This window comes from Camellia sinensis, chromosome 5, assembly GCF_055761805.1.
Source record: "Camellia sinensis isolate YWXY chromosome 5, ASM5576180v1, whole genome shotgun sequence".
NCBI lineage: Eukaryota > Viridiplantae > Streptophyta > Magnoliopsida > Ericales > Theaceae > Camellia > Camellia sinensis.
In genome coordinates, this window is record NC_138965.1 from 15,330,405 (window position 1) to 15,341,125 (window position 10,721).

A 10,721-nucleotide genomic window follows, 5' to 3' on the forward strand; every position below is an offset into this window, starting at 1 on the left:
AATTTCACCTATATAATCTGAGTTTTCTTGAGGATTTTGTAGTATTGTTGTTCTTTACTTTGGTTGTGATTGCTTTCTTTTCGGTATTCAGATGAATTTAACGTGAATTGTGGATTCATGTCGATTAGGGTTTCTAGGGTTTCAAATTGAATGTTTAGGATTTTGTTTTACTCAAATTTGATTGATGAGAAAATGAGGAAACATATAAATACATAAACCAGGTTTATGTTTTGATAAATATGGAAAACTCATACTTTAATTAAAAAGCCTAATTAGCTTAGTTAACTTCAGACTTTGAGATTGTGTTATTTTGTTGATGTTTCTTCATTTTGTTGGAAATACCTAGCTGAGCCTTTGTAAGTGGGAAGATGTCTGGTAGTGAATAATTAGCATAATTTTGGTTACTGAGCATAATTTTAGCATAATTAGCATAATTTTGGTTACCCATAATTAGCTTTTTTTTTTTGGTTGTCTTTCTATGTTTTAATGAGTTAGTTAGTCTTATATTTTTTGCTCATGTTGATCTTTAGGAATTAAGAAAATGTTTAATAGGCTGAATTTTCCTATCCCCTATGTGAAAAATGGAAATGTCAAATAATCTTTATGTACTTTTAGAGCAAGTAAATATAAATACGAGTACTGGAATCAATGTTTGAGAAATTTTGTGGCAATGAATAAGGTTTTTAATTTTTCGGAAATTGATTATGATTAGGTACAATTGGTTCGGATACAATTAAGAGTGCCAGAGTATGGTTGGACGACTCAGAAGGTCTTCCATCAAACTAATAAACAAAGTGCATTCAAATATTAAACAAAAATTGAAAGTAGAGTCGGTGGTGTGGAAATGAATGCTTCTACAGGATCAACAGGGAAGCATGGAAAGGATTTGCATGAAGAAGCATCCCCATTGCCAGTGAAGCATTTTGACTTCTCGTTTGAGGACAAAAATTCAGATGATCTATCTGCAGATGATACAAAGGTCTTGTGCATAGAAAAGGTGCACAAGCTGGATGTGCTTCTGTAGATAATAGAAGTCTTCAACCTGCTAATATAACAACGCATTCTCGCTTGAATGGCGCAATGCAACAACTGACATCTGGTTGTGATGTAGCTGAAAGGAAATAGTGTTTTTTGAGTCAAGATAATGATACTATCGCATCTAGTGCACCGGAAAAGGAAAAATGAAATTGCATGGTTTTCTGTGAAGATGCTGGAGATAGTACTCCATCAAGTTTTGCACCGCTAAAAGATTGTTTAGATCTTAGCTTCTGGCTTCCTTCTGAAATATGTGGCATATATAAGAAGAAAGGAATTTCAAAATTGTATCCATGGCAGGTATTTTTCTAACTTCTAGATGAACCTACTTTCACTAAACTTCTTACACTATAAAGGAATTACTGATAGAAATAGCGCAGATTAGTTGGTGGTCCTGTCTTATCATATTCACAAAGGTTCTGGATTTTCATCATTGGGTATATGGATTGATAAATTTATTTTTGAATTGTGTTCAAGGCAAGCTGGGTTAGGAAAATTTCCATCATGTAGAGTTATATATTTTGTCATCTGTATGATTTTTTACTAGGAATTTTTATATTCAAATATAATTTATAATGTTTTGTTAGTTTGTTGCCAGTTTTTTTGGGGGTGGGCTAAGTTTATGCTGAGGAATTGCTGTCTAGACTCTGCCCCTTAACCCACCCGCCTGCCTTGTTGCTGTCTGTAAAATGGAAGAAAGTGATTATGTTTGTGAAATATACTTTTGTTTTAATTTTTATGGATTGTTCCTGTCTTTATTAAATATATGCTTATATGTATTTTGTTTTTTCTGTGTGATATGTATTTGTGCTCTTCCCTCCCCCCCCACCAATATTAATTTCATTCATGTTATGGTATAAACTTAGCTGTTGTTGCCAATTTTTTTATTTTATTCACTTGATTATATCCCATTTTGTTGAAGTTTGATTTGATGCTGTGTTTGATCATGATATGATTTTTATATGACAATTTTTCGGGTTGACTTGCAAAATGATGTATCTGTTTTTATTTTTATTTTCCATTTTTATATATATTATTTTTCTAACATTATGTTTGAAGCTGATCTTCGTGTGGTTTTTAATTTTCTTGTACTTCCATATGTATCAATTTGTGCAGAAAAGGTTTGTAATTCCCACCCCCCTCTTCTGAATCAGTTTTTGATCCTAATCTATCTGTTGTACTTGAATCTATGGCTGGCTTGGAGCAGGCAGAACATCTGGAGGTCCTATTAGAACCACTTGGCAAGCATGTTCGCAGTTATTATGGAAACCAAGGTGGTGGGACTCTTCCAAAAGATACCTCTGTAGCTGTCTGTACAATTGAGAAGGCAAACTCTTTAATTAACAGATTTCTAGAAGAGGGTCGTCTGTCAGAACTTAGGATTATTGTGATAGATGAACTGCACATGGTAGCTGCCTTTGATGTAGTCTTTTTTAATTTTTAGTGATGTTCATCAATTACTTCTTGTTTCTTTTTTCAAAATTGTTTTAATGCTTTATAATTGTAGTAGATTATAGAGATGGTTCTCATCCCTGGGGTTTGTTGACAGGTAGGTGATCAGAATAGGGGTTATCTGTTAGAGCTTATGTTGACAAAGCTTCGTTATGCAGCTGGTGAAGGCAATATATAATCATCTAGTGGAGAAAGTTCAGGTACAAGCAGTGGGAAGACTGATCCTGCTCGTGGTCTCCAAATTGTTGGTATGAGTGCAACCTTGCCAAATGTGGCTGCTGTTGCCGATGAATTAAGGAACATATTGATCTTGAATGGATGAATTAAGGAATTGTTGACTTTAATTATGTATTTTTATATTTTATATATTTTAATTTTATATTGTATTGACTGAACTCCTTATAGGCCATAATGGAGGTTGGGGAGGTCATACAATTTTATGATTCTGATAGACGCTTTCCTGCTTGGGGCTTTGGTGGAAGAACATATGACGGTTCTATATCTCATTGTTTTAACTTAAATGGAGGTGCAAGTGGCTTTGAGGTAAAATTCTCTTTGCAAGGAATTAAGAGTTATTGTACTGTCCTTGTCTTTTAATTACTGCTTGATGTTATATCTTCAGAAAGTCTTCCTATGTTTATTCCCCTTGTTCTTTTTTTGATTAACTGCTAGTCCAGTTTTTGTGCTAAAGAACCAAGTGTAGTGAACCAATGTTTTTGAAACTCTGGTATTGATTCAAGAATAAATGAATTGGGATGTTTTTTGAAGGCCAACAAGTATACTAGTCATTATGTTGTTTAATTTTTCAAGTTAATAGTAATAGCCAGAACAAAGAAGGTATGAAGCAGGTATGAAGCAGTTAATATGATGTCTATTGTAAGAAGAAAAGTTATGGCAATCAATTTCATGTTTGTTGATGAGGTTTTTTGATATCTTCTCTGATTTCACACGTCAATAAGATTCTTTGATATCTTCTCTAATTTCATGTTAAGGTAGATCCTTAGTGTGTCCAGCCTACCAAAGAGATTGTGGATTGGAGTATTATTTCTTTCGTTCTTATCATGCGTCTTACATAGTTCTCAACTATTCAGCTCTGAAGTGAAAATGTTATGGCATCAACTTTTGTCCCTGTATTTTATGTGGTGTATTCAATTGGAAATATTTATGACCTGTTGTGCTGGTCAATATCACTTTAACACAGACCATTTATACAGACTTTAGAAATATGGGAATCAGATAAATAAATAAAAAAAAGGCCATCCCCTCTAGTGTTTTTTTATTTTTATAAATTAAATTATTTTCGACAAAATATAATAAAAGAAATTAATTTCTCATAACAAGTGTCTATTACAAGTCCTAACATGTAGAGAGGAGAATAATGTGGTGGTGAAATCAACAATATACTCGACCGCATTCATTTAGAAAGGCGTTAGGTTTTTAATGTCGATTCTATTATACATGATTTGAATGACATGAAAGAGTGTCAAACACAATTTAGTATGTCTTGCTTTAGCATTTAAATTGTCTGTTACATATGATTTTAATGACATAAAAGAGCTTCGAACACAATTTAGTATTGTCTCACTTTAGCATATAAATTGTCTTACAATTGTTATCTTTTGTAACTCTATGTAGATACAAACAAAAATAAAATAAAAATAGGGAAGCTTATGTTATATTCATTTTTATCTGCTGCCAGAGACTAAAGGAAAGGATACCACTTTTTGAATTGCTATGTTGAGCAGATTTGTCATGCTGTTTCATTTTTCTTTGACTTGTATGTTTCATATGTTGTAATACCAGACCCACACATGGGGAGGTAATCTTAATTTTCAGTGGCAGTATGCTACTTGCACTTCTCTTCCCAGCTATTGATTTATGTGGATAATGATGCTATTGTCCATAATGAAATCATAAAAATCTGTGAGGCCTGCCATTTATATATACAGAGGTGATGGTCAATTCCGTCTTCTTTTTACAGGTTGAAGGAATAGAAGGCATCATGGCTGCTTATGGTAGTGCTTTGAGGAACGTTGCACTTGCTGGACCCACTTTATTCGGTCAAGTGATCAACACTGCTGCAGAAATAGCTGGTCGTTCGCTCTCCCAGGACAGCAGCAAGTATTTTGTCTTGCTTATTATAACGGTGAATGATAAATTTTCATTTTCTGTTTTTTCCTTTTTTCTTATTCTTTATTTTTGCAATAAAATAATTTTGAAACAATTCTACAGGATGGAGTCCTTACTGACCTCCAAGAAACTAAAGATGCTTTGGTAATGGCATCTGATCTACCCCTATCCATTCTTATTGTTGGAGTGGGTGGTGCAGATTTCAAACAAATGGAGGTATATTCTTGTTTTCTGTAACAAATTATTTGCATTACATACTCCTGGACTCTTTTCTATTAGTAATTACAGTACCGTATTCGTTTCTTGAAAATGTGAAATGTTGTTCCTCAGAAATTCTCTCCAATGTTTGGTGTGGTATAATTTCTCATTATTTGACAGATCCTTGATGCTGACAATGGACATCGATTGGAGAGTTCTACAGGGAGGATAGCTACACGAGACATTGTACAGTTTGTTCCAATGCGTGATGTACATGGTGAGTTCTTACTTAATTTGATTTACTATTTCAAAGTCTGTAGAATATTTTGGTTTAGAGTTTTGGCCACATTTGGGCAGGACACGTACTGGAATCTAGCACAATTGGCTTTTTAGTGCTCATGAGAGTTTAGTATTTCTGGTATTTATTTTCTTTTGTTAAGCTCGGAACACCTCTGGGATTGATTTGGATGACAAAGTTTGAGAGGGGGAATGGGAATATTATTCCAGATTCCCATGATTCTAGTGTTTGGAACACATCAAAATGGGAAAATGATTATTAATTATCAATTTCAACAAGTATCACACTCCCCAATTTAATAGGAATCTGATTCCCCCACTTTTCTATGGGAAATCTCACATTCCTAGACGAATGTTGACCATTTAAGAGTACAAAATAATAATTGGGCTCACAATATTTAAAATTTTATTATTCTCATTGAGGATTCCTAATGAAACCAAATACTTGAATAGCATTGATGCAATGACACAAGATTTTTATTAGTAGCAATCATATTACTATTAATGAGATTCTCATTCCCTCTCAAGATTTTTGTTTATGAAGTGCTTCTAAAATATTGTTGTACAAGTTCAAGGTAGTTACCTGGTATGGGTAAGCGTATGCAAAATACATATCCGGTGGGCAAAATACTTTGGGTGTATGGTTTTTTTGTTGGTACTTCAGGCCATAAATGTAATTTAAGATATAGAAATACTGTATTGCGCCTATTTTTTCAAAAAACTAAAATGTAAGGTAATTTTGTAAATTATTTGTAAAAAAATATGAGATACATAAGAGTAAAAAGGAGAAACCTGAACTGGGTTTTGAAACTCAGATGATGACGGAAGTCAGCTCCATTTCTGTTCCTAAAAGGGACCTTAGTGCAATTCACAAGATGCTAGGTTTCCATACCAACATCTAATATAACCTGTTTCTTCTTCTTTCTCTCATTTTGGAGGTTTTCGCCATGCACCAGTAATTTCTTTTCTGGTCTTTTGCCAGTTGTGCCTCTATTATCACTTTATCTTGTAAATTTTGTTTTGTGTTTCTGCAGGTGGACAGATATCAATTGTTCAGAGTCTATTGGAAGAGCTACCTGGTCAGTTCTTGACTTACATGCGGTGTAGAGACATCAAACCGCACACTGTTAATCTCCCCCAAGCTCCTTTTCAAGATCATCCTGTCTAGAGCTCTAAAAAGAACTTTGAAGAAGTGGAGTAAATATCTCTTTTTTCTCTTCATGCTTATGAATATATGGTATATAAATATAATAGAATAGAGAAAAAATTGTACATGTTTGGTAAGGGCAAAATACTCTTTTGGTTTAGCAAGCAGTGTTTTGAATTCTTTTAAGCATGTGGTATAAGAAATAAGATAGGCAAATGGTGGTTTATATTCATTTTAGTGTTTTCAGATTGTTTTGTGTATTGTTAAGGTTCTCAAGGTTGGGGTTTTAAAAATGGTCCGTATATTGGATATCATATATTCATGTTGGCCAAGAATTGGTCTTGTCCTTTTGAAATGGTCATTCCTTAATAGTAAGTATTCATTTATAATGATAAATACTGCTTCTATTTGCAAATATATTTTATAGTTTTTATTGAACCAAATATGAGAATAACATTATGATGAAATGACTATTTCATTCCAGTTGATTCTAACAAACCGTACAAAGCATAATGACCGTCGTCATCTTTTCTTTTTCTTTTTCTTTTTCTGTTTTTATATGGCGTGTTAGGGTTAAGTGGTGAACAAAGCTCTAATTTGGGGGAATTAAAATCTTAGGACTGTAACGTTTATCTTTATAGTTCTTTGTTTAATGTCTACAAAAAATAAAAAACAAAAAATATATGTTAATATATGTTAATATAATTTTTACACATATATGAACATTAATCACCATCCAATGGCGATGGTTAGCATTTCCTATTAAGTATTCTATTATGACAATCCAAGTTCACATATGCGCACGGAAATTTTTATTTTTTTTATTTTTTAGAAATATAGGCAAACAAATTCAATATGTGATAGATTCATTAAGGGTGACCTAAATGAATGTCACTCAGAATGAATTTAGATCAAACAATTCTATATATATATTTTGTGAGTTGGAGGTCATAGTCCAGGAAGGAGAAATCTTCCTTGACTCTTAACAAGGCAATTAACAAGGCACAAAATTTTGATCAGCCCAATTAGATCCACTTGGTTCACAAAATTAATTTTTTTATGCTTCTTTTTTACCTTATATATGCGTAACTGTTTTAAATCACATATAGTAGGTTTAACATATATGACTCTTGGGACATGCACGAGGAAATGATAACGAACTCAGAAGAGTTTTACAAGACGGTATAGAGCTTTCCTGCCCTCAGAATTGTAGGGGAATGATGTGTACAATTTTTGGTTATTTCTTCGTTATATTCATTTTTTTTTTAATCTGGAGATGCTTGATAATGTTTCTTATAGTACTCATAGATTATCTTGCCAGGTTTTGTAATGTCATGTAAGATGAGTGATTTTGGAATTGGTTGTTTTGTTTGGTTAATGCTAAAAAGTCTGCCACTTGACGCCAAAGAAATTCGAGGGTCCTATATATGGGCTCCTGCTAATGACGAATTGATTTTTCTCTATTTAATTATGCAAAAATTCTTTCCTACAAGTATGACATAATTCTCTCTATTGCAGCTAAAACTACCCTATCAAATTGTGGCTATTGTTTCCGGTGCTTTGAATGATACAGCTGCAAAGAAGTATGATTTGGAAGGATGGTTTCTTGCATCCAGCACTTACAGAGAACTTGTTTCCTGTTCAAACTGCACTGACTATCAGTCCAGGAGATTAGAGATTCGATATGGGTAGAAAAAGGGTAGACTAGTAGTTATATTTTTGGATACACTAGTAGTTATATTTTTGGATGGGTGTGTATAGAAAATATTTAGTAGACTACTAGTTATATTTTTCAGTTGATGTACATGGATAAAAATTTTAAACATAATAACAAGTATTTGTTATGTCTTAAATTTTTATGTTAGATGAAATATGTAGTTTGGAATTATATGTAGTTGCTGATTTTAATTAAACAGGTTCAGAAATGGTTGATCTATGTATTTTGTTGAATGTTCATGATTCAATTTATTTGTTGGTTTGAATGATTTTTGCAAATTACAGATTATATTGAATAAATTGGATGGATTATTATAAATTACAGGTTTATTTTGTTGGATGTTGGTGACCAAATGTGACAATTGGCGACCAAACTAATTTTGGTCGCAGAATGTCACAATTGGCGACCAAAATTTTTAGTCGCGGAACGTGACAATTGGCGACCAAACTAATTTTGGTCGCGAAATGTCACAATTGGCGACCAAACTAATTCTGGTCGCAGAATGTCACAATTGGCGACCAAAATTTTTGGTCGCGAAATGCCACAATTGGCGACCAAACTAATTTTGGTCGCAAAATGTCACAATTGGCGACCAAAATTTTTGGTCGCGAAATGTCACCATTGGCGACCAAACTAATTTTGGTCGTGGAATGTGACAATTGGCGACCAAGAAATTTGGTCGGCAAAAGGCAACTTTTCGCGACCAAAATGTTTTAGCGACAAAATGGATTAGTCGCAGTAAATAAATATTTAGCGACCAAAAATTTAGTCGGCAAATGTAACTTTTCCCGACCAACGAAAATTTTGGTCGCGAATTACTTTTGCCGACCCTCAATTGGCGACCAAACTAGCGACAAAAAAAATTGGTCGCGGATAACTTTTGCCGACCAAAAATAGACTTTTAGCGACCAATTTTTTTGTTGCCAAAAGTGTTAATTCTTGTAGTGAATGATATGAGTGAAGGTATAATTGAAATATTTGGTAAGTGGATTGAGAAGAATAATTAATAATCAAATTAATAACTGTGTATTGAGAACAGATGTACACTGAGATAAGTAGGTGTGTGAAGATTGAATATCCCGAAATGAACCTTTTGGGAATATTTTATGATAAATATGATCTAATTATCCATATTGAAACTTAATAGGACTCAATAGTAATCTTTAGAGTAAAATAGGACTTACCGATAATTTTCTCATTTATATTTTAAAAAATGGCGAATTACACTAAAGGTCCCTATAGTTTATTAGGACTTGTATCACTTTGGTACCTGACTTTTTAATTGTGACACATTTGATCTTAAATTTTGAATCTTATTCCAAATAAGGACAATTGAATAGACCATTACTCAATTTCAAGGGCAAAGTCGTCAATTTGATAAAATATAAACTAATTTGATAAAAATAAATGTCAAAAAATATTTTTAAATTTTTTAAAATTATTTCTACTCACCAATGATAAAATTATGTAAAATTGATAAATCTTTTACACATTTATTTATTTATTTATTTATTACCAAATTAATTTTCATTATATGTTTGGATGATGATCATGTAATGGGTGGTTATTTTTATTTTCATTAAACTAGTTTCTATTTTTTCAAAATTCAAATATGGCGACAACTTTTATATCATTATTAAACCAGCCCATTAAATCAAAAAATTCAAAACTAAAAACATTTTAAATATTAAATATATCGATTACACATTAAAAGTCTAGCAATCAATTACATGATCATCATCCAAACACATAATAAAAATTAATTTGGTAAAAAAATAAATAAATGTGTAAAAGATTTATCAATTTTACATAATTTTATTTTTGGTGGATAGAAATAATTTTTAAAAATTTAAATATATTTTGTGACATTTATTTTAGTCAAATTAGTTTATATTTTATCAAATTGACGACTTTGCCCTTGAAAATGAGCAATGGTATCTTCAATTACCTTTATTTGGAACATGATTCAAAATTCAGGATTAAATATGAAAATCCTAAGTGATTCGTAATTAGATCAAGATTAAAATATTCCAATTCCCAATTATCCAAAACACTCAATCTAAATCATCAAGCACTTACGAAAGTGATTTAGAATGTTGTTTTCGGAATAAACAATAAATCGACACAAACGATTTTTACGTGGAAAAAATCACAATTGAAGAACCTTCAATTGTAATAAAAAACCACGGGCGCAATGCCACTAATCAATCCACTACTGAAGAAAGAAAGATTACAAAGATAACACACAAATTACCCAACTCAGTCAATTTGTCTTCAAATCTTTTGTAACTCTTTCACCACGCCTTCGTCACGGAACTGATCAATCTTGAAGTTGAATCCACAACTTCACTTGTCGAATTAACGACTACGTACAGAATCAAACGCCTTTTGAAGCTCTACGTTTGAATCTTCGGAATCCACCGAAGAATAACACTTTTGTATGTATACGAACAATCTCCTTGATATATGCTTCTCAATTCATGAGTTGAATACTCATTCAATTTTATCAAGGAAAACTCACAAAGACCTCAGAAGAAAACCTTAGAAAACCTCAAAGTAGATCTGGAAAAGTAATCCTAGTCTTTGGAGAAAACCAACTACTTATAGAAATCCCGAATTCTGAAGCTCGCTCGAGCGAGGCTTCTCTCGCTCAAGCGAGAACCTTATCTCGCGTGATTTCCACAAGTGCCTTCGCTCGAGCGAGAAATGAACTCTTTCAGGTTTTATGCAAACGCAGTCCTTCGC

At 32.6% G+C, this 10,721-nt stretch overlaps 1 protein-coding gene across 4 annotated transcripts; it reads left to right on the forward strand.

The window, feature by feature from the left end:
• The first annotated feature begins 2,233 nt into the window (after nt 1–2,233).
• Nucleotides 2,234–8,112, forward strand: LOC114277408 (protein BONZAI 3-like). 4 transcript variants are annotated; one of them, XM_082868283.1, is made up of 8 exons: nt 2,234–2,443; nt 2,585–2,735; nt 2,893–3,030; nt 4,469–4,633; nt 4,720–4,833; nt 4,996–5,092; nt 6,147–6,304; nt 7,778–8,112. In XM_082868283.1, exons 2-7 carry the CDS (start codon nt 2,640–2,642, stop codon nt 6,278–6,280), a joined length of 744 nt encoding a protein of 247 aa, XP_082724409.1. In that variant the 5' UTR covers nt 2,234–2,443; nt 2,585–2,639; the 3' UTR covers nt 6,281–6,304; nt 7,778–8,112. The 4 variants fall into 4 exon arrangements, 3 of the variants coding, with proteins under 3 accessions (XP_082724409.1, XP_082724408.1, XP_082724410.1); XR_014329161.1 differs by having other exon boundaries at nt 2,235–2,443; nt 6,147–7,441; XM_082868282.1 differs by having other exon boundaries at nt 2,235–2,443; nt 6,147–6,309.
• Nucleotides 8,113–10,721: the final 2,609 nt, after the last annotated feature.

Excerpts from the sequence above, each read along its gene's own strand:
- LOC114277408 (XM_082868283.1), top strand. The coding sequence starts at position 2,640 with ATGCAGCTGGTGAAGGCAATATATAATCATCTAGTGGAGAAAGTTCAG. Across the intron at positions 3,031-4,468 it reads GAGGTGCAAGTGGCTTTGAG|GTTGAAGGAATAGAAGGCAT; the intron begins GTAAAATTCTCT and ends TTCTTTTTACAG. Across the intron at positions 4,834-4,995 it reads CAGATTTCAAACAAATGGAG|ATCCTTGATGCTGACAATGG; the intron begins GTATATTCTTGT and ends ATTATTTGACAG.